The 22,322-nt window shown below is 67.1% G+C and overlaps 3 protein-coding genes across 4 annotated transcripts; 2 read left to right on the top strand and 1 right to left on the bottom strand.

Annotated features, from left to right (window-relative positions):
• Positions 1-10,325: 10,325 nt before the first annotated feature.
• ATP5F1D (ATP synthase F1 subunit delta) lies at positions 10,326-13,374 on the bottom strand. The gene is made up of 5 exons (XM_041482442.1): positions 13,201-13,374; positions 12,284-12,437; positions 11,838-11,926; positions 11,260-11,388; positions 10,326-10,448 (listed from the first exon to the last, which is right to left on the bottom strand). Exons 1-4 carry the CDS (start codon positions 13,333-13,335, stop codon positions 11,266-11,268), a joined length of 501 nt encoding a protein of 166 aa, XP_041338376.1. The 5' UTR covers positions 13,336-13,374; the 3' UTR covers positions 10,326-10,448; positions 11,260-11,265.
• LOC121360784 (collagen alpha-1(I) chain-like) lies at positions 13,334-15,829 on the top strand. The gene is made up of 2 exons (XM_041480864.1): positions 13,334-13,546; positions 15,206-15,829. The coding sequence occupies exons 1-2, from the start codon at positions 13,334-13,336 to the stop codon at positions 15,827-15,829; spliced, it is 837 nt and encodes a 278-aa protein (XP_041336798.1).
• On the top strand, positions 13,530-22,144 carry LOC121361578 (CACN subunit beta associated regulatory protein). 2 transcript variants are annotated; one of them, XM_041482419.1, is made up of 10 exons: positions 13,530-14,110; positions 16,213-16,284; positions 16,848-16,993; positions 17,095-17,156; positions 17,463-17,628; positions 17,696-17,870; positions 18,054-18,206; positions 18,539-18,746; positions 18,858-19,041; positions 19,346-22,144. In XM_041482419.1, the coding sequence occupies exons 2-10, from the start codon at positions 16,237-16,239 to the stop codon at positions 20,520-20,522; spliced, it is 2,319 nt and encodes a 772-aa protein (XP_041338353.1). In that variant the 5' UTR covers positions 13,530-14,110; positions 16,213-16,236; the 3' UTR covers positions 20,523-22,144. The 2 variants fall into 2 exon arrangements, with proteins under 2 accessions (XP_041338353.1, XP_041338343.1); XM_041482409.1 differs by lacking the exon at positions 13,530-14,110 and having other exon boundaries at positions 16,155-16,284.
• The last annotated feature ends 178 nt before the right edge of the window (positions 22,145-22,322 follow it).

The raw sequence follows: 22,322 nt of genomic DNA, 5'->3' as shown, positions 1-22,322 counted from the left end.
CAGCCATGGCCCAAGGGCAGAGCATCTCCCCACATCCTGGCAGCCCTGAAGAGCCCCTTTCCTAGTCACCACCCTCCTCACACGGCTCCATCTCCTTCCTGGGAGGAAGCTCATCTCCTCCAGCAATCCTATGACTCCAGGAACTGGTGCTTTAGGAAGTGTGTGCACATTTCAGTATGGTTGAAGGTATCTGGAGCCTCCAGAGACACAAGCTGGGAGATCCCAGGATTCCCAGCAGCCTGGATTTTGTGTGTTTAGTTTATTGTGTTGCCCTGGGAATAAATCGTTAAAGATTACAGGCAGACTTGGGCATAATTGCTGCACGGCATCCGAGGCTCCTGCGTCTCCAGAGGGAGCATTCTCCAAACCCCGCACGGCTGAGCAGCTCGGGGAGAGACGATCCGACGAGCAAATACCTACACAAATCCTGCTGCAGGCCACACGCAGCTCCCGCAATCCGCTTAGCTAACCTGGCCCCGGGATTAGCCCCCGCGGAGGCTCACGCAGCCGGGAGGGCGGCGAGGACACGGGCTGGAGGAGAGGGGCTTACCCGGGTCCCGCCGGGACACTTCCCACGGGCCCTGGCCCCGGGCACGTCCCGGTGTCACGGCAGAGCCAGGGCAGGACCGTGGTGTTGGCTCCTTTGTGTCCCAGGGTCCTGCCGGCCCCAGCTCCAGCTGGGAGCCCCAGATCTTTTGGAGGCTGGTTCTTGGAAGTCTTCTCCCTCGAAGGAAGGGAATTCCCAGCCCTCCTTCTTCGGGGAAATCCCCCACCAGCCCCGGGCAGCAGCTTTTCTCTTTTCTCTCTTTTTCCACACCCCGCCTCCCCCCCCTTTCCAACCTTTTGGGCTGAATTCTTGGCTGATTCCACAGCTTTGGCAAACGGGGGATTTTTATCGCAAGCCTCTGCATTCCACTCGCAGGCGCGGGGTCATGGGATTAGGGCAGAGCTGACTCCGGCTCCGGAGCAGACAGAGGAGGGGAGAGGAGGGCAGAGGACGCGTTTCTCACTAATGTGGCTGCAGAAGAAGCCGGGCTGCAGCCTGGGGGAACCCAGGTTGGGACGGGGATCCTTTTCCTCCCCCAGCCCTCCGCCTGGGGAGGGGAGAGATTCCATGGCTTCCAAGAATCTCCCAGGCCCGCGGTGCCCAGCTGGGGCCTCGCACGGAGCTGCCGCAGCGAGTGGGAGCGTTCCCACGGGCGCGGGGCCAGCCCCGGGATCATGCGGGGCACACCCCGGCAGGAGGGTGCAGCCCAACCACTGCACCTCCACCCGCCCGACCCAGCCCACCGGGGCACCGGCGGCGGCAGCGGTGCCGGGCTGGGGGTCCCGGGGGTCCCCGAGCCCCGCGGGGCCGAGCGGCTCAGCCTCAGTCACGGCGGCAGCGGTGACAGCGGTGACTCAGCCGCCCGGCGTGCTCAGGTGAGCCACCGCTGCTGCCGTGAGGAAGGAGCTGCTGATTCCACCCTCCCGACACAACCCCGGGCACGGACCCCCGGCGGAGCCCCCCATCCCTGCAGGCTCGGGGTGGCCTCGTGACGGGCGCGGATGTCCTTGGGCAGGACGGCGGTGCCTGTGCCGGTGACGCTGGCGGGGCTGTAAACACCCAGGCGTGTCCTTAGAAACACACAACCGGCTCTGTGTGTTCCCAGCTCTCGGGGACGTGTCCTGGTGGCCTTTGGCAGAGTGTCCAGGCGTCACAGCCTGGGGACACTCCAGCTGCCAGCCCGATGCAGCCGGAGCCAGTGGCCCTGCCTGGCCTCCCTTGCCATGCCCTGGCTCTGGGGCACCCCACACTCGCAGGGCTCTGTCCCCCACCCTGGCCTCAGGCCTGGAGAGTCCCAGGGATGAAGTCACCCCTGGAGTGACTCAGGCAGCCCCCCTTGGGAGGTGGGCATAGGGTGAGCAGGGGGGACCCCGGCACAGGCCAGATGGCTCAGGGCAGACCCCAGGGTGACTCAGCTCTTGTGGGGGGCTGAGGCTGGGGGGAGTCACCAGACGCCCTCACCCACCTGGCCATGGGCCCGGCAAGGATGGCGAATCCCTCTGGATTTAGCAGCGCCCAGGTGTGGAGCCATACTTGGCTGTGCTGGGCTGTGGCCCCGCTGCCACGGTGAGGCCAGGGCTATTCTGGGTTCTTTGAGCTCACGGGCCCCTTCAGGACGCTGAACTCCAGTCCCTGCTCCCACCCCAGTGGCTCCCAGCCTCACTGCCTCCCTTCCCGTGGCCCCCTCAGCTGGGGGCAGGCAGAGCTTTGAGCCCCAGCCCTGCTTCAGCCTGGAGTTGTGATGGCATGAGCAGGAGGAACAGTGGTCCCCATCCCTGGCTACCTCCTGTCCTGCTTCATGTCCCAGCTCTGCCTCTGTCCCTCTTCCTCTGCAGCCCTGGTGCCCCTCCAGCCCCATCCTGCCCCCAGCCTTGTGCTGGTGTGGCAATTTTGGCAATGGCAGAATTCGGGATAGGAGAGGTCCTGGTGGTTCCATCAGTACCACGGGCACACGCTGCCAGCTTGTGCCCACCAGTGGGACCCTCCCATGGGCATTGCCCTCACGGTCCCCTGAGAACCACCCAAAAGGGCAGAACTCAGCTGCTGTGCCTGGGGAGCCCTGGAAACACAGGTAGGAAACTGTCGAGGTGAGAAGGGGCACCCAGGGCACAGACCCCCTGCCCACTGTGACCAAGAGGCGCCAGAGCCCTGATCCCCCACACCTCCCATGCCCCCTGTGCCCCCTGACCCCCCACACCCCTCCCTCAGCACCAGGGGCTGTTTCCCAGACGCTGCCACATTTCTTGGTTTGTTTTAAATCCCGGCTCCAGGAGTCAGCCGACAGCTCAGCTGTTGGTGGTGGTGTTATTATTGTTGTTATTATCATTATTATTATTATAAATGCTTAAGCGAGTTGCCAGCCTTGGGGAGGGGAAGGACTCAGGATTTCGGGAGCCTCCTTGGATACACACTGAACCTTGTTCCTGGGGTGACCCAGGCTCGTAAACCCGAGAGAAAGTAACTCCCTATTCCACCGCGTTCAATCCCATCCCACCCTATCCCGACCCATCCCATCACACTCCAGCCCTCTGATCTCACCGTGGGCTCACCCCGTGAGGCGTCATCCCCAATCCTGGGAATGCACGCACACAGGCTGGCAGAACCCTGTGGGATGGATCCCGAGCCCGTGCCCAGAGCCGGGGGTGATGCCAGCAGGGGATCCCGGTGCCCGGCGGGGGAGCAAGGGGGGCGTGGGGCGGGTGTCCCGCCGGGCTGCCCCGTGCGCTGACACACGGCTCACACTCAGCGCCGCGGCATTCCCGCCCCGCGCCTGCCCCCGGCTCCCCTTGGAGCCGCCTCAGGAATGCGGGAACCTCACCCGGGCGGGGAGTGCGGGGCCGCGGGCACCTCTCCCCCCTCCATCGCCTTGGGGAGCCCCCCAGCCCAGCACGGCACGGGGCAGACACAGCCCTGCTATGGGCCCAGCGCCATCCCTGCCCCCCTGCAGGGCTGGCACCCCTTGACCCCCAACACCGGGAAGGAGGAACAGAATCCATGGAGGCAGGATGTGCCCCAGGAAACCCCGACTCGGGCGGGATGGGGACGGGAGGAGGCACTTCCTCCTGGCCTTGTCCCTTCACACACAAGTTCAACTCCTTCACCCCGAAGGGGCACACGCTTGTGCACAGCCCCACGTGCTCACCGCACAGAGCTCCGTGTGTGCACACACTCCCGGGGCTCGCTCGGCCCCGGTGGGAGCAGCACTCCCACCCACGCTCCCACACCCCGGCCATGGGCGCAGGCACCCCCTCCCTTCCCGGCCCCCTGCGCTCCCCCGCGGCCGCAGTTCCTGTTTACGGTGGTGGAGCCGCCTGCCCGGCCCTCCCCACACCGGGGGAGGCTACCGGGGCATCGCCGGTGCTGCTGCCTCTCCCGTGCCTGGCACCGGTGCTGATGGGTTCCCGGCTGCGCGCTGTGCGGGATCACCCCACGGATGCAAAACCACGGCCCATTCTGGGAACAGCAGCAGGAAATCCTGCCCGGGAAAAGAGCTGGACCCCGTGTGGCATTGGCATGGGCTGGGAGCCACGAACCTGCTGTGTGTGGAGTGTGGGTGCCCCTGGCACTGCCAGGCACTGGGATGTCCCAGCACCGCCAGGCTCTGTGTCTGGAGCGGGGCCCATGCCCAGGTGGGGGGCTCAAGGGGGGTTCCACGCCCAGGGTCCAGGTGTGTCACAAGGAACCGAGGGAGGAATCCAGCCCTGGGCCAGACCCACTGTGCCACATTCCCCAGTGCAGAGCCACGCTGTGAGGAGCCGGGCTCAGCTCATCCCAGCACCCGACCTGTGGGGAAACTGAGGCACCAGCTGGGGAAGTGACTCACCTGCACCGTGGCCTCTAAATGCACTGCTCCGATTAGATAATGGGCGGAAGGATCACAGGGAGCCCGACAGCCTCTCATTAAACCTTGGGCTCCCTGAAGAGCCTTCAGCTCCATCAGAGTCCGTGGCCACCTGGGCCGGGGCTGGCCCGCGGGAGGCAGCCCTGCCCAGAACCCACCCACTCACATCCGCAGGCGGCTGCAGCACCTCACATCTGTCCCTGTCGGAGGGTTCCTGCTCACGGGAGATGCTGCCCCTCCCACGCCCCCCCCCCCCAGAAGCCTGCAGGAGCTGGGGGAGGCATTTTGCAGCCCCCTGCACCTTTGGGGTGCCCTACCTGGGACACAGGAGCTGCAGCCAGCCGGGGTCGGAGCCACGGCCCATCTGCCAAGACAGGATGTGGGGCCGGACGGGGGACACAATGTGGGGAAGTGAGAAGGGGACAGCAGGGACATCCCGTCGGCACAAGTGGGCTCACAGCCCCTCCAGCCCCCAGAGCTCCCGGGCACCCGGAGGGAGCTCCGACTCCTCCAGATCCCCTGCGCACCCCCAGTTCCCCCGGTGCTGCCGCCTCCTGCACCTGCCTGGCCCGGGGGGCCCTGCCTGCAGCGGCCTGTCCGCGGGCGGCCGAGACGCGAAGGAGCTGGTTGGGCCGGGCAGGTGTCGGGTGGGAGCGGGGTCCGCTCAGCCCACACAGGTGTGGCCGCGCCGGCTGCGGCAGCAAAGCTCCGCGCCCGGCTGGCCCCGTCTTGCTGGGTGGCAGGAGCCTCCCGCGCCGCTCGCAGCCCGGGGCGGACGGGCACACCCCGTCATTACCCCAGCTGCCGGCGCTGCCCGGGCAGGGAGGGGGCGGCAGGGCCGGCACGGCCTGCTGGGGACGAGGACGGTGTGAAGCCATTGCCCACCCGCGCCTGGCCCTTCCTCTGCTGCGGGGAGGGCGAGCGGGGGATCGTGACTCCCTCGCTGCGTGGGACCCCGCGGGGGCACCCCCGCGCCCCATCGATGCCCCTGACGCGTGGGGGAGGCAGCCGGGGTCAGGCCCAGCAGCTGCTCAGGACGTGCCCTGCGGGTCCGCAGTGCACAATGACCCCATTGAGGTCCCGCGGGGCGGGGGGAACACCCAAGGTGGTGGTGGCAGAAGTGACTCCAGTGTCAAGCCAAGCCTCAATCCTGCTATTTATACCCGGCGGAGGGGTGGCCTTTGAGGGAATGGGGATGGAAGCGCTGCCGACCCCTCCCTGCCGCATGCCAGGGCATCCCGGAGGGCAGCGGCCCCGGCCCCCCGGCTTTCCCTTCCACTCCACGCCCCAGCCCGGCGCCAGCCCTGCCAGGAAGAGCCCCAGCGCCGGGACCAGCTGCAGCCGCTTCCTCCCGGCCCCGCCAGGAACTGGGGAGCCCTCAGGGGCTCCAAGCCCCCGGCTGCAGCGGGGCCAAGTGAACCGAGCAGCCATGGAGCTCCAGGGCTCGAGGGGGGCTTGCACCAAGCAGCTGGGTGCTGGATGCCAGGATCCAGCTGGGAGCTCCTTGGGAACCTCCCAGCTTTACCAAGGGCGAAGTCCCGGCACATCAAAGGCGGGCGGAGGCAGCGGGAGCCGGGGCAGGAGCCTTTGGTCCCTGCCAGCGCCCGGCTCCGCCACTCCACGGAGCTCCCACCGCTCTGCACCGGGGTCTCGTGCCGGCACACCCGGGTCCGGGGTCGTGCCCCCCTCCACGGCGTGGCACCCAGCCCATCGCTGTGGCAACCGCCAGCAGCTCCGGGTGTATTTTCTGCACCAGGGCCACTGTGGGAACCTGGACGGATGCCACCTCATTCCGCTGGGCTCTCTGGGCCGCCTTTGTAGCCGGCCTCGAGCCCAGCTGGCAGCCGCTTCCTCCCCAGGCTCCCCCTGCCCCTCGCGGGTCATGGCCCTGGCCGGCAGCCTGTGGGAGGGGGCTTGGCTGGAACTCCCCCAAGCGAGACCACGCACCCCCTCCAGCCCCCTCCGGGTTTGGGCCACCTCCAGCAGAGCCACGTGGCCTCCAAGGCCACCCTGAGTGAGGGCTGTGCCCATGGCCCCTGGAACGAGCCCCTGCCAAGGCACCTGGGACCCCCAGGGCAACGCACGGCCCACCGCCCCCTGCCTGACTCTGGCCCCTCGCAGAGAGCTCCACAGGGATGGAATCGCCGAGCACAGCAGCACGGTCTGACATTCCCATGTCCCGTTCCCACTCTCCCCAGCCTGCCAGTGGCTTTTCCCCATCCGTGCCTCAGTTTCCCCACGAGAGAACGCGCCCCGGGCCAAGGTTTGCTGCGTGGCCTGTGTGGCACTCTGGGGCTGCTGGCCCGGGAGCACCATGACAAGCTGTGTCGTGCTGGCTGCAGCACCCGCCCTCCTCAACGCCCGCCGGCGCTCGCTCTTGTGTCGGGATTTTGGGGGTGAGGCCGCTGGGGTGACACTCCTCACAGCTCCGCCGCCATCTGCAGGCAAGGCACCCCCAGAACCGGGACCAAGGGGCCCCCCCAGGACAGATCCCGGTGCCAGACCCCGAGCCAGGTCCCGCTCCTCCCCATAGGGTTTTCCCTGAGCTGTGCCACGCTCCCTCTGCGGGGCCACGTGCGTGGGAGGGAATCGGAAAAGGAGCATTTTCCAGAGCTGGAAACCCAGAGGAAAAAGGCTGCCGGCCGGAATGATTAACACGGGCGGGTTAATCATTATACAGCAGCAGCACCCGCCGCCCCTCCCCATCCTAAGGAAGCTGTGAGGATTCGGCCTTCGAGCCGCCCAAGGGCAGCGTGGCCCAAGGACGCTCCGGGCTGTGCTAGCGGCGTGTGGAGCCTCCGCTGACCTTCCCACGCCGGGGCCAGCAGCAGCACACGCGGGCCTGGGGTGGGAGAGGACCAGGTCTGCACCCAGGCGCTGCAGAGCCTCCGGGACAGGCAGGGAGCTGCCCGCACCCCGGAGGGGTCCCCACACTCCGGGGAGGTACTGCCACGTCCTGCAGCTCCCTGGCAGTGAGAGGGGTGGGGGCAACCTGTGTACCCCCACGCTGATGCTGCAGGGTGGGCACCGATGGTGCGGGGCAGCAGCTGAGATGGGCAGGATCCCCAAGGCGCCGAGGTTTGGGCAGGGAAAGGGGCGGCTCTGCCGGGTGAGTCAGCCCGGAGGGAGCGGGGCTTCCTGGGGCTGCGGTGGGGTTTGGGGTTGTTTTTCCCGCAGAGAGAGGAGAGCTGGAACCTTTCGCCTGCATTCGGGACTGGGTGGGACGGGGAAATGCCACGCGGCCAAACGCAGGGACGGCCGCCAGCACCGGGAGATTTGGCCTGGCAGAACCCGGCCCGTCTCGGAAATCATCCCCCGGAGAAGCGACGCCGCCGGCAGAATCCGTGATGCTTCACTTTCCGAGCGCTCCCGGCCCCGCTCCCCACCCTCCATCTGGCAGCAGAGGATGCGAGTCATGGGAGAGAGCCCTGGGTGGAAAGGGAGGAGGGGGGCAACACCAGCCCTCCCCCGCTCCCACCGCGTTCCGGGCAGCCCTTCCCCTCTCACACCCACCACGCCCCAGCCCAAAACCGGAGACAAACAGGTCCCGGGCTCCCGGGGATAACTCCACCACACTGCCCTTGCCCGTGCTCCCGCATGGCCCCAGCAGAGGCAGGGAGCCAAAGGCAGGGGCACCTCGGCACCCACACGCCAAAAAGAGGCAGAAACACAGATGGAGGCTGCTGTGCCCCAAGGCAGGTGCCAGCACTCCAGGAACAGCAAAGTGCCACACTGGTGTCACAATCCAGGCTGATGTGGGGGCAGGGGAGAGGAGGGAGAGCGACCTGCTGAATCACATCGTGACCCACACCATGGTTCATGTCCCCCACCTCCCTGCCAGCCCCCAGCTGGGCTCATCCCTGCAGTACCTGCACAGTGACCTGGGAACAGGAAAGGGCTTTGCCTCTGGAGCAGCTGCAGCCACACATCCCCTGCACCGAGTCAGGCCATTTTTGTGGCATCCAGCAGGACGTGACTGCTGGTGGCTCTGGCATGGGCAGTGGGAGCCAGGGGAGGAGGAGAACGCGGCTCTGCAGAGCCAGATAACGAGCACGGAGGGGAAGGGCTGGAGGCAGAGGGGCTCAGAGCCGAGGCTGCAGGGAGCAGGCTGGCCTGGGAGTGTGGAGGAGCACAGGCAATCACCCACACAGGCCCTGCACCCCCAAAAGTGCAGCTCAGGTTGAGTAGGGCTATGATGCTGCAAGCCAGGCACCCACAGTCTCTGCCCAGAGGCTCAGGACAAAAGCTTTGTCCTTGCATCCATGAGGTCCCATCCCCAGGGTCTCTGCACGTGAAGGGTCCCCCACTGCTCCCCTCAAATGCAGCCTACAAGTCCCAGCAGGTATCAGGCTGCAGAGCACCCGGCGAGGGGGGCAGGACCGGATCCCTCGGCCCCCCCAGCTCCCCTGGCGCTGGCGGGAGGCAGTGGGAAGAGCTGGTGAGAGGACGCTGACGGAGACACTTTTTTCCCGTCCTAAAAATAGCAGCTGGCCGTTTCCCCAGCTTCCCGGCCTCGCCAACGCTCTTCCATTAGATGAAAAACCCAAGGCAGCCACCTTCCGTCAGCACGGCTGCGTGTGCTGGGGGAGGCTCACGCAGCCGAAATAGCAGCTGGGGACAGAGAGGGGCAGCGGGAGAGGGAAGGGAACCGGCCAGCCCCAGTAATTCCCAAGATGTTTTAATTAGTACAGCTCTGACTCTGAAGCTTTGCTTATGCTCAGTGCAATGTCTGACCTTTAAGGAAAAAAAAAAAAAAAAAAGGAATGAGAGGGGAAGGGGAAAAGGCACTGGAGCAGCTCAGGAGCTGGAAGTCGGCTGAGCTTCAAATAGGCTCCGCGTCAGGCACTCGGAGGCTTTTAATAAGCCACAGAGTGAGAAATTTAACACCACGGGCTCTATTTTTGATCACTTGTGAAGGGGGGGGAGAGAAAGACAGAGTGAGCGAGAGGAGGGGGAGGAGGTGGTGGTGAGAAGAGGAGGCAGCCAAGATTACATCCTGGGTGGCAGTGCCGAAAATAGCCGTGCCCTGCTCTGAGCGCAGAGCGGCGGGAGCCGCGCAGGGCACGCGGGAGGCCGGAGTGGCGAGCACTGACCTCACAGGCAGCCAACGCGCCTTCCCCGGCTGGAACACTGCAGGGAAAAGGGGATTAGAGCGACGCAGAGGGAGGGACGGAAGCTCTGCAACAACAGTGGAAACCCGAAATCCCTCTGGAAAGGCGTGGGAGGGTGGCATGGAGCGAGGGGCCCGGCTGCAGCTGGTGCAGCAGGACACACATCCCAGATGCCTGGCACAGGCAGAGCTGTCCCCTTGCTCAAACCTGACCCTTCCCAGCGGTGCTGCAGCCCAGTGAACCTTTCCTGCTTCCCTGGGCTGTGAGGAGCCCTGAGGAACCCCAGGTGGCCTCCTCAGCAGGGCTACACCCAGCGAGCACCAAGCTCAGCAGAGCAGCTCCAGCCATCCCCAGCACGAACGGAAGCAGGAAAGATTTCACCATGCACAGCATCTGCTTCCCTCTCCACGCCAAGCCCATCTCCAGGAGCAGGGGAAGTGCCACTGGCAGCAGCAGGGGATGGGGCAGAGCCCCAGCAGCTGCTGTCCAGCTGTGGGAAGCATCCTGCTGTGCCAATGTGGATTCCTGTAGTGCTGGAGCCAGGAGGCTGATGAAGAGCCAGTGCAGGGACAGCACGGCTCTGGAACAGATCTGTGCTCCTGTGCTGCTGAAACCCCGCAGTCCAAGTGGTTACTGGAGATGGAGGTGGCTGGAGCACAGGGAGGGGATTATAAATCTGTCTGATGAACCTCCTGGGGGAGAGTCTTCCCAGCCAAAGCCCAGGGCAGTGTTGGTGACCCCTTCCCAGGGTGAATCTGCCTTGGGGCAGGAGCTGGGAACTGCTCCTGGCTCCAGCTGCCTGGGAAGAAGGCGATGTGCCACAAGAGGGGGTCACATTTCCTTTTAATTGATCAGAACCATTTCTCCACCTCCATTTGTCCTGTTCCATCTGTACAGTCAGGGAGCAGAACAGGGACAGGCTGGGAGTTCTGCATCCACAGTGGGATTCCTGCAAAACACAAAGTGGGGGCAGGTTAGTGCGGGGTGGGCTCGGCTGGGCTGTGGATCCCAATCCCAGGGCTTGGCCCCACTCCAGCTGAGCAACTGCTGTGAGTAAACATGAACCACCAGCTCTGCAGGACCAAAGAGCACCAGGACCAGAGATCAGGAGAGAGCAGGAGCTGGTGCCCTCCTGTGCTCCAGGCTGAGCCCGTTGGAGGCTGTCAGTGACTCACAGCCCTGCACAGCACACGCTGCCGCAATTCCCGGCTGCCAGCACGTGGGAAGGGAAGGGATGAGGCACAGTCTGTGCAGGGCAGAGCAAAAAGAGGCCACAAGGTAAGAGCCTGGCCTCACCTCCCCTGAGAATGAAGCTGTTTGTCTTTGTGGGAGGGAGTGCATGTGGCAGAGACCACGTGCTGCTCTCCCTGTGGGGCCCAGCATCCCCCACTCTGCCCCCAGGCTGCCCCCAAATATGGCCAGTCCCACTGGGACCTGGGGAACCAGCGAGGCCCCAGCAGTGACCACAGTTCCCAGTCTGTCCCAGCACTATCCACCCACCCTGGTCAGGGCTGAACTGCAGTGTCACAGCTGGGCTGGACCCCACAGTGTCACAGCGAAGGCCAGGCCCCACTGCCACCCAGCAGCCCCAGATCAGCTCTGGGCTGGGGATCCCCATGAGCCCCCCCAGAGCTGAGGCCTGAACCTGGCAAGGGACAGCTGTGGTCACTGCTCCCCAGAAGCAAGGTGGATCCCCTCACCCAGCCCAGCAGGCCCTAGAGCAGGGCTGGATGTTCAGCCAGGCTGCAGGTGAACCTCACCTGGATTTACTCCAGAGCCTTTACCAGGGCTTCGTTAGCTTCTACCTTAATCTGAGCTTCTGCTTTAGCAGCTTCATCAGACGCTGCTGCCATCTCTGACACAGCTTTCTCCAGGTTGGATTTTGCAGTCTGGACACGAGGGCACAAAGAATGTGTGTCATTGGGAGACACTGCAGGAGAGGGGACTGTCCTTCCCTCCCTCCCCTGCAGCCACTGGTCCTTCATATGGATGCCAAGGACCCACTGACTTGGGAGCCTCACAGAGCTACAGACAGAGCTGTGCTGGCCCCAGACACCTTATCAGCAGGGAAAAGCTGTTCTGGAGGTGAGGACAAGGTCAGTGTCTGTCCAAGGGGTGGGAAATGGTGTGCAGATTTACGGCTGCAGAGCTCCCACTCTCCAGAGAGTTCAGCAAGGAGGAGCCCCAAGCCTCTGATCCCAAAATGTAGTGGGGGTGCAGACACAACCCTGGGTTTTGGGCACAGGAAGCTCCCAAAACAAGGACCCCAGAGCAGAGAAGGGGAGCAATTTCCCCCCAGGGAGGGAGCCCAGGGCTGGTGAAATCTCTGGGTACTCACAGCCAGGTCCAGCATGTCCATGGTCACTGCCTCCTCTGCCAGCACCTGCACCGTGGAGTCGGCGTGGACAGTGACAGAGCCGCTGCTCACTGTGAGGCACAACATGGGGGGGCTCAGCCAGGGGGCTCAGCCCTGGCATCCCTACCATCCTTTCCCAGAACAAACCCTCATCGCCCCCGTCACATTTCCAGCATTCAGGGACTCAGCTCCCACTCCAAGGCAAGCTGGAGCAGGGGATGCTCCCGGAAAGCCTGAGCAGAACCAAGACCTGACCCCAGCCCACGGATCCCAGATCAGCTTCCACCAGCCCCTGGCAGGCTGGGAAAGCAGAAATCCCTGGAAGTGCACCAGGTCACACCTGGATGGGCAGAGCCTCCCTTGTGAAAGCAGCAAGAACGCCATCCCCATGCACACCTTTCCTCCCCAGCTCCTCCTGCCTCGCTCACCAAAGTACTTGGTGGCTGTCCCATCCTCAGCATGGACTGTGACAACGCCCGGCCGGAGCACCTGGAGCGTGGGGACGTGGGATGCCAGGATGCCAAAGGAGCCGGTCAGCGTGGGTACATCCACCTGCTTCACGTTGGCACCGTTGTAGAACACCTGGATGAAGAGGGCAAAAAGGCACAGTCACCAGGGATGGGGGGATGCAGAGCAGCGGCTCTGGAGAGCCCAGGGAAGAGCCTATCCCAAGGGAGCAGCCCAGCCTCCAGCTCCTGGCAGGTTCAGCACATCCAGGTGTGCCCAGGACAGGCTGCACCTGCACAGGGTGGGAGCGGAGCCGGGCTCCAGAGGACAGATCCTGGCAAAGGCAGCGGGGAAGCGTTCCCAGCTCCCAGGGGCACGGCGGGGAGGCGGCACATGGAGACACAGAGTCGGGAGTGGGCGAGAGGCGCCGGCACAGCCGGGAGCAGCCTGGGAAGCGCGTGGGGAGCCCTGAGCTGCCGTCCCCGCTCCGGCCCACGCTGCCGGGCTGTCCCTGTCCCCAGCGCCAGCCCGCGCCCTGCCCCGGGGACAGTCCCGGCCGGGCCCGGCGGGGGCGGACCGGCCGTGTCCCGCTGCAGGCCGGCGGCGCTGCGGCGGGGCCGGGGCTGGCAGGGCTGGAGCGGCCCCGGGCAGGCCCCGGAGCGCTGCGGCGGGGACGGAGCGCCCGGGTCGGGCGGGCAAGGCCCGAGGTCAGGGCCAAGGTCAGCCCGGGGACAGCCCTGTGAGAGCCCGGCGGTGCCCCGGGAACCGCAGAGCCCCCGGGAGCGGACAGCCCCGCGGGGGCGGCAGCACCGCCCGCGACCCGCCTGCCCCGCGCCCTCAGGGGACACCGGGCGAGGCGGCGGCGGGGGCACCGGGAGCGGGGCTGCGACGGGCCTACCTGTGTGGGTGAGGCGAAGGTGAAGGCCATGGCGGCGGGGCCGGCGGCGGGATCGGCATAGCCGCGGGCGGGGGGCAGCGGCAGCGAGGGGCGGGTGAGGCGGAGGAGGCGGCGGGCGCAGAACATCGCAGCCATGGCGGCGGCGGCGGCGGCGGCGCGGGGCAGGCCGGGACGGCACCGGACCACAGCTCCCGACGCACCCCGCGCGCCACCCGGCGGAGGAAAAGCACGCTGCGCCGCATGGCCTTATGGGAATTGTAGTCCCCGCCGCCCGCCGAGTGCCGTGGTGCTGGGCGGGGGGGCCCGCTCCGCCCCCGCACCGAAGGGCAGCCGCACCCCCGGCCCGGTCCGGCCGTGCCCCGGCGGCTCGGGGCGCTCCGGGGCAGGGCTGGGCACAGGGAGGTGCGACAGGGATGCAGGCAGGGCTATGGGACAGGCAGGGGTACAGGCAGCAGAGGGACAGGCAGGGATGCAGGCAGGGATCCAAGGAGGGCTGGTGCAGGCAGGGATGCAGGCAGGGATGCAGGCAGGGATGGTGCGGGCAGGACTGGCACAGACGGCTGTGAGGGCAGGAGTGGAGGCAGGGCTGGTGTAGGCAAGGGTGGTGCAGGCAGGGATGCAAGCAGGAGTGCTGTCAGGGCTGCAGCAGGCAGCGGTGTAGTCAGGGCTGAGGCAGGCAGGAATAAGAGCAGCGGTGCAGGCAGAGGTACGGGAAGGGGCGCAGGCAGGGCTTAGAGGCAGGATTGTGGGGCAGGGAGAGGGGCAGGGGGTACGGGCAGGGCTGGGGCAGCCCCTGTCCCCACGTGACGCCCGCGCCGCGCGGGGGCGGCTCCGGTTCATTCATAAATCCCGGGGCCGCTCCGCCGCACCGAGCGCAGCGGCGGCGATGGAGCCCCGGTCTCGGTTGTAGGTGAGTGTCTGGCTCCACCGCCTCGCGACAGCCCCTATCGCGACATAGGGAGCCGGCCCGGCCGAGGGGAGACCATCACGGTAGAGGTCCCGGGGGCTCCTGCCTCGCTGTCACCAGCCCTGTCACCAGCTCTGCCTGCATCCCTTATTCCTGCCTGTCCCACATCCCTGCTCGCATCCCTCATATGGCTCATCCTCCATCCCTGCCCCACATTCCTGCCTGCATCCCGCATCCCTGCCTGCATCCTGCATCCCTGCCTCCATCCCCGCCCCACATCCCTGACTGCATCCCCGTCACCTGGGGATGGGGCTGGGGCGAGGGGCTGCAGTCTCAGGGGGCACAGCGGGTCCCCCCCACGCCCCCAGCCCAGTCCCGGTCCAGCCGGACCCCGTGGGTCGCACACACGCGTGGGGCGCAGCCCCGGCCCGCCCCCCGCACCCCTTCCCACGTGCGGAGGCGCGGCACCACCGGGATCCCCCGACCCCGAGCCGCCGCCCCGGGCACTGGCGGCGACCGCGGGTCCCGCCCCGTGTCCCCCGCGGGGGGGACAGCCCGGGGACCGGCCCCCTCCTCCAGACAATGGCCGTCCTGTTCCTGTCGGGTCGCCATGGAGACGGGATTCCTCCATGATGGGGAACAGGAGGGATATTCTTCCCGCTCCCCCCGGCCCCCCGCCTCGGGCCTGAGGGTGCCCCACAGGGATCCCGCGCGTGGGGCGCCCATCCCACATGGAGCCGCAGCCCCCTCGCCAGGGGTCCCCCCAAGGGGATGGGAAGCGGGACCCCCCCACCCCTTTACCCTTTCTCGGGGGTCTCAGCGTGGGTCCCCTCACCTCGTGCTGCATCCCACCAGCTTGGAGAGGCGTGAGGGCCGGCGCAGGCAGGGGGTTCTCTGCCTCGGGAGGCCGCCCACACCCCCATATCCCTCCAAGGGGTTGATACCCCGACCTGTGACAGGGCTGCCCTCAGCCATCACTGTCCCTCACTGCCAGCTGCGACACGGCCACCCCTGCGCTGTCCCCACGAGTGACAGTCCCCACCCCTTCACGGGCTCCATTCACATTTTTCACTGACCTAATTTTGAGCGGCTTCCAAGTGCCCACCCCTGCCCGCTCCGGGGGTCCCCGACACAGCATCGCCCACCCAGCCCCAGCTCAGCCCCTTCGGCAGCCTGGGGACACACGGAGGGGACACACGGAGGGGACACACGGCCTCGCAGCGGGAGCTGGAGCTCGGAAGCCCCCGGGAAGGGCCAGACACGCGGGAGGGTGATGAGGTCCCACCGGGTCCCCAAAGGCCGCAGGGCCGATGCCGCAGAGGAGGGGAGCGGGACCCCTGTCCCGGCGGCTCTCGCTCCTCAGGAGCTCGGCGCGGCCCCCCCGGCCCCTCGGTGTCCCCCCCCCCGCCCCCCCCGTGCGGACAGCCCGGTGACGGAGCCGCTCTCGGGATGACTCACGAGCGTCACCCGTCGCGCTCCGGCGACACCCACGCCACGAGCGGTGGGGCGGCCACCTGCCCCCCGTCCCTGCCGGGAGCCCCCAACGCGGCTCCCCCCGAGCTGCCGCGGCCAGGGGGTCTCCCCCGGCGGCGGGGCTGGGGCTGCCTTTGGCCCCCGGCGACGGCAGCGCGGTGTCACCCCGGATCTGGGGCAGGGATTTCACCCCCCCGGCCAGCTCTGGCCACCGGCACTCGCCACCGTTTGGGAGGGTTCCGGTCCTAGCCGGGCGTGGGGACGGTGGCTGCTCTTGGCGGGGCCGGGGGTTGTGCCCACACGAGTCCGGGGGCTGTACCCGGAGGGGGTGAGGGGCTCCCTGGGGGGGGGCAGCGGTTCTGCCCTCTCCTTCCCATCCCTCCATCCGTCCATCCCTGCTTCGCTCCTGACCACACCCTCCATCCCCTCATCCTTCCCCTGAGCACACCCTCCCTTCATCCCTCCATCCCGGTCCCTCCCTCCATCTCTCCATCCCGGTCCCTCCCTCCCGGTCCCTCCCGGCAGCTCCGCACCGCGGTGCCGGGCAGGGGCCGGGCAGGAGCCGCCGCCGCCGCTCCCGGCCCGGCCCCGCCGTCCCGGCCGGTGCCTCCCTCTGTCTCCCCCCGCCCCAGGACACGCTCGGGCCGGGACAGACCATGAGCGATGACCCAACACCCTGGGACAACGCGACCGAGAGCGCCACGGTGAGTCCTGCCTGTCCCTGCCTGCCCCCGCCTGTCTCTGCGCCCCTCCCCGAGCCGCCAGCCCCGGGGTCCCGGGGAGGGGGGGATGCATGCCCGGAGCTGTGGGCTTCTCGTGGCTGCCGTGGGGCTGCCGTCTTCGCTCGGGTGGGGACGGCAGCAGCCCCGCTGTCACCCCCTGCTCTGCCAGTCTGAGAGTGGGTGACAGTTCTCAGTGCCCTGCGCACTGCTGGGATGCTCTGGGTGCTGGGGGTCCGGGGGCCTGGGCGCGGATCAGCCCCTCTCCCCCGGGCAGGGGGAGCGAGCACCGAGCCCCGCGGTGGGGCAGGGTTGAGGGTCCTGTCGCCGTCCCCATCCCCATCCCTGTTCCCACTCCCACTCGGCGCGGGGGCCGCGGGCGGCTCAGCCTCCCCGGCTGCCGTTGCCTTGGTGCAGGCAGGGCCCGGGGGCGGCGGGGGGTGGGGGGCGCGGCGGCTCTGGGGGCAGCGCTGGCGTCAGCAGCAGCTTTGAGGTGGGTCGGGGCCCCCCAGCGCGTCCCCGCGGCTCAGCCCCTCGGCCCCGGGCAGGCGGTGCCCGGCGAGGTGTCCCCTCAGGATGGGTACGTGCTGCTGCTCGCCCTGCTCTCCATCTTCATCGGGGGCACCCTGGTCCTGCTCTCGGGCATCCTGATCATCTGCCGCCGCTGCTGCGAGGCCGACCGCCGGCATTCCAGGTGGGCAAGGGGTGACCACGCCACTGTCCCTGGGGTGTGTGGCACCGCATGGAGGGTCAGGGGGGCTAGCCTGGCCACCTCTGACCCTCCTCCCCCCGCAGAGCCAGCGATGACCCCGAGAAAACCAACACCACTTACCTGGATGACTCGCAGCAGGCGCAGGGTGAGTGACCCGAGTGCTGTGCTGATCCCTCCCAGCTGCAGCCCGAGCTCTGGGGAGGGGGGTGAGGCAGCTCCTGGGCCCTCCCCTCCCAAGATGCAGCCCCCGACCCCACAGCAGTGACCACCACACACCCCTTGTGCCCTCCATTGTCCATCCCTGGCTGTGGAGCAGGATTGGCAGCCGGGAGCAGGGAATTCCAGGCCAGCATTGAGGCCATGAGTGCAACAAGTTTGCCAAGCCTCAGCTGGGGAAGCTGGGGTATACACCACGGTGCGGGGAGCTGGTTGCTGACCCCCTTCTCTGCAGATATCACTGGCAAAGCAGAGGACCCTGAGTGCCTGTCGTCCTCCAGCTACCGGGATGCGGAGAGCGAGCGGTTCTTGTCCTCCAGCTCCTCCACTGCCCGGCGCGTCTCCTTCAACGAGGCTGCGCTCTTTGACCAGGGCAAGAAGACCCAGGAGAAGGGGAGGAGGTGAAGCTCTGGGCTGAGGGGGGCACAGGGCGTTGGGGCTGCCCCTCCTGACCCAGCTGTCCCACAGGTACACACTGACAGAGGGGGACTTCCACCACCTGAAGAACGCCCGCCTGACTCACCTGCACCTGCCACCGCCTGCCCTGAAGATTGTCACCATCCACGAGTGCGAGTCCAGCGAGAACAGCCTGGCCATGACCCCCCGCCTGCCCCCGCCCAAGCCTGGTCTCGCCATCTTCCAGGTGAGCCCTCAGTGCCCGAGGGACAGATGGCACGTGGGGGCCTGGCACCCTGCAGCACCCCAGGGAGGCTCCGCTGGGACCGGGGTGGGAGTCTCAGGGCATTGCTGGAAGTAGAGACAGGAGGTCCTGGGGTGCAGGGGCCCCAGCCTTGTGCAGACCCCCTGAGCGTGCTCTGCTTTGCAGCCCCCCGCGGGGGCCCTGCCCCGGCCAGTGCTCCCCAGCCATGCCGTGGGCCCCAGCTCTGCCCTGCCCGGGGACACCTACAACTCCACCGTGGACACCAGCTTCACAGAGGCCAGCCCGTCTGCCTCCTCCGACTCCGGGGAGGGGCCTTCGGTGAGTGCTGGGGCAGGGGGGCTGGGACTGGGCAGGGGAAGGGGCTCCCAGCCTGCACAGCCCCAAGGGTCCTGTCCTGCTCCCTCCCTGCTCCCCCAGATCCCATCCCTGCCCTCTCGCTCCGTGCCAGGGCTCAGGAAGAGACGTGGGCATCCAGCTAGAAACAGGCTCTGCCCCCCCCGCCCCCGCCTCGTCCCTGCCCCGGGGGACATTTGTGCATCTGCTGCAGCCCGGCTCTGCGGAGCGGACAAAGGAGCCGAGTGGGATGCAGGGGGGCTGGGGAGGCATGCTTGGGTCCGAGCGGGCACTCACGGCCCCCCCCGTACCCCCAGTTCACAGCAACACCCAGGAGTGGGAAGGCGGCTGGGGCAGGCAGTGCCGGCCCCGGGGAGCCCCCCGCGACCCCCCCCCAGGGGACCGTCCTGCAGTTCTTCACCCGCCTGCGTCGCCACGCCAGCCTGGACGGGGCCAGCCCCTACTTCAGGATCAAGAAGTGGAAGCTGGAGAGCACCCAGCGGGCGTCCAGCCTGGACACCAGAGGTGGGGGTCAGGGGGGCAACGCCGGGCTGTGCAGCGTGGGTGGCCATGTGTGGGTGGGGGGCTGCTGGTGCCGGTTGGGTTGTCCCCCCAGCCCTGCCCTGCGCCCCCCAGGATCCCCCAAGCGTCGGCAGTTTCAGAGGCAGCGGGCGGCCAGCGAGAGCATGGACCAGGAGGACCGGGACCCCCATCAGACCGACATCATCCAGTACATTGCCCACACGGACGACGTGTCCTTCCACCCCGCGGGGGGCCCCTTCCTGCCCTCCCCCGCCAGCCCCCCACCCTCTCTCGGCAGGTATTTTTCAGTAGATAAGAGGGGATGGGGATGGGTGAGCCGGGCGCCGGGAAGGCACCGAGGGACCCCGCGCTGCCCTGGGCATGGGGGCTCTGCGGCTCTGGTGGGGAAACCGGGTCTGGGGTGAGCGGTCTGGGGGTGTCTGGTGGGGTTGGGTTGGGGCATGGGCACGGTGGTGGCAACAGCATGGAGGACCAGGTGGCACCATGGCGCTGCTGTGGAGCCTGCAGGGGCTGGGCTGGCGCATCCCTGCCCGCTGCCTGCGGGGTCTGTCCCTGACGTGACACCGGGGTGGTGCCCGCAGGCTAGAGCCAGGCGAGGGGGTCGCGGGCAGCCCCGGCGAGCCCAGCGTGCCCGAGCAGCCCAGCGCCTACCACGACATCTGGAGCCTGCGCGCCTCGCTGGAGCTGTACGCGGCCTCCGAGCGCAGCAACGACCAGGACTCGGTGCGCAGCGACGGCGGGGACAGCGTCTCCTCCACCAGCGGCGTGCCCCCCTGCCTTTCCCCTTCCCTGGATGAGCCTGAAGGCCCCGAGGAGAAGTTCTGGGGTCGGCCCAAGCCGGAGGAGTCGGAGCCCGGCACACGCAAGCTGCTGCAGATGGACAGTGGCTACGCCTCCATCGAGGCGCCCAGCCGGGGGGGCGAGGAGGGCCCCCCCAAGGACCAGACAGCCTCTGAGAAGCGCATTTGCTTCACCAGCGCCGGGCGGAAAGGAACCATCTTCGAGAGCTTTGAGGGCCGGGAGCCGGAGGAGGAGGAAGATGAGGAAGAGGAGGAGGGGGGGAGCACGACCCTGGGCGCAGCGGGCGGGGGGCACCTCCGTCCCCACAGCCCCCTGGCCTGGTCCCCGTATGGGCAGATGTTCCCGGGGCGGGAGGGGCTGCCCCGGCGGGACTACAGCATCGACGAGAAGACGGACGCGCTGTTCAACGCCTTCGTGCGCCACGACCCCCAGTTCGACGAGTCCCCGCTGCGGGGCAAGCACCGCTCCCGCACCCACCTGCGCAAGCAGTGGCAGCACACGAAGCAGTTCAGCGACCCCGGCGTGCGGTACCCGGCGCTGGAGCGGCACCGGACGCCCCTGCGCCGCGGCGACAGTGCCAACTACCCGCTGGACTCCCGGTTCCACAGCCCCCTGCCCCGCATCGTCAGCGCCGGCGACGAGGAGGCGGCAGAGGCGTCCGATGGGGTCCCCCCTGCCCCGGCGCTGCCTGACCCCGAGATCCAGGTGATCGTGGAGGAGCCCGGAGAGGCGGCCCCCGAGCCCAAGGCTGGCTCTGAGCCCCCCGAGGACGATGACTGCCCCGGCCCCGGGAGGTGCTTGGGGCTGGGCTCCGGCTCGGAGCTGATGGACAAGATCGCCGGCGGCCTGGAGGAGCGGCTCTACGGGCACCTGAGGAAAGCGGCAGAGAGAGAGACCCCCGAGTGCACGGTGGCCGTGGCGGCCAGTGATGCCTCCCCCGACCACAGCACGGTCTAGGCCCAGCGGGAGGGGGAGAGACCCCGGCACAGGGGGGCTCGGCCCCCACCAGGGTTCAGGGCTTCGTCCCCTCCTGCTGCCGGCACGGGGTGCCCAGTGCTGGAAGGGGGTCCCGGCCCAGGCCAGGAGGGCACGGGGGGACCCCTGGCTGTAACCTCAGCACGGGGGTCCGGTAGCGTGGGGTGGCCGAGCCCCCCGGCTCCCGGGAGCGAGGGCCTGGGCTGGGGGAGCCCCGGGGGTCGGGGCTCGGTGGAGAAGCCGAGCGTTGGCCGGGGGTCAGCGCCGAGGGACTTTGCTGAAGCCCTCACCCCGCTGAGCCCCCGTAGCACCTTCGCTGTCCCCTCTCTCCGAGGTTTTACAAGCAATAAGCCTCTCCTCCGGCCGGGAATGTCCCCAGGAAGGGGCCGGAGCTGGGTGTCCCCGCTCCGGGGACGCTGCGGTGCCACCCTGGCCAGGGGGTCGTTTGGGGAGGGGCAGTCACCTCCTCAATCCCAAACCCACCAAGGTCTGCAGGGAGCCTGGGATCTAAACTGGAAGCAGGGAGTTTGGGCCAGGGGGATTCTAGAGGGGCTCAAGCTCCTCCTAGGGGGGCCCCCAGAGTGGCAGCCCAAGGGCTGGGGGGGGGAAGGATCGGCCCCGGGGACCCCAAAAATACCCCCCGGAGGGGTGAGGGTGCCCGGTGCCTGCCCCTGGTGCTGCCCCCCTGCCCAGGGTACAGGGTGAGAGCAGAGCAGGGCATCCCCAGCATGTACTGGGTGACCCCCAGTGTCCCCCAGGAGCTCAGTGGGTGCTTAAGGATATTTATTTTTACAGAGGCGGCTGCTGCTCCAGGTGGGGAGGGCAGGGGGGGGTGTTCACTTTTTATTGGGTTTTTATTTGTGTTTCAAAGGATGGGTGAAAAAGAGAAAAAAAGAAACTGCCCCAGCCCAGCCCTGGCTGTGGCACCTGGGACTCGGCAGCGGGGGGGGGACAGGCAGGGCCCCCCCAGACCCCCATTGCATGCGAGTAGAGGCCGGGTTGCCCCTTCCCTCTGTGCAGGCTCTGCCCAAAGCTCTCCCTCCATCACCTCTGCGTTTTTAAGTCTATAAACAAAGGAGAAAAACCAAAACCAACCGTGACATCTCTGAGCTCTTTTCTTACCTTCTGCCCCCCCTGGGATGGTGCCTGCTGTGGGGGTGGGGTGGTGGGGGCAGGGGGGCTCCGGGCCTGGCATTGCCCCACAGTTGTGGGGTTTGCCTGGGGGGCTGTGCCCTTCCAAAAGGAAAAGGAGGAAGAGGGGCTGGTCATACCCCCGACCCTGCCTGCTGCAGGAGGAAGGACATGAAACCCACCTGCTGTTTTCACTTTATTTTTCTTTAAAAAAAAAAAAAAAAAAAAAAAGAAAAAAGAAAAAAAAAGGGGGAAGAAAAAAAAAAAGAAGCAGAAAAAAAGCCAAGTGGCTGCCACCACCCTGATCCCTTTGGAGCCCAGATTCCTCCCAAGCTCTGAGCCCTTCCTGGGCCCTGTTCCCTTCCGAGCCCCTCCGAGCCCCCGTGCAGCATGCAGGTGTAATAGAGTTCTGCTTTGTTTTAATACCTGTTTTGTTTTGTTTTTTTTTTTTTTCCTCATCTGGTTTATTTTAACACATCACGATGTGTAGGAATCTCTAACCCCCATTGCATGCGAGTAGAGGCCGGGTTGCCCCTTCCCTCTGTGCAGGCTCTGCCCAAAGCTCTCCCTCCATCACCTCTGCGTTTTTAAGTCTATAAACAAAGGAGAAAAACCAAAACCAACCGTGACATCTCTGAGCTCTTTTCTTAC

The sequence above is a fragment of the Pyrgilauda ruficollis genome, unplaced genomic scaffold (assembly GCF_017590135.1).
Source record: "Pyrgilauda ruficollis isolate IOZ18807 unplaced genomic scaffold, ASM1759013v1 scaffold115, whole genome shotgun sequence".
NCBI lineage: Eukaryota > Metazoa > Chordata > Aves > Passeriformes > Passeridae > Pyrgilauda > Pyrgilauda ruficollis.
This window is presented reverse-complemented; position numbering and strand designations above follow the sequence as displayed.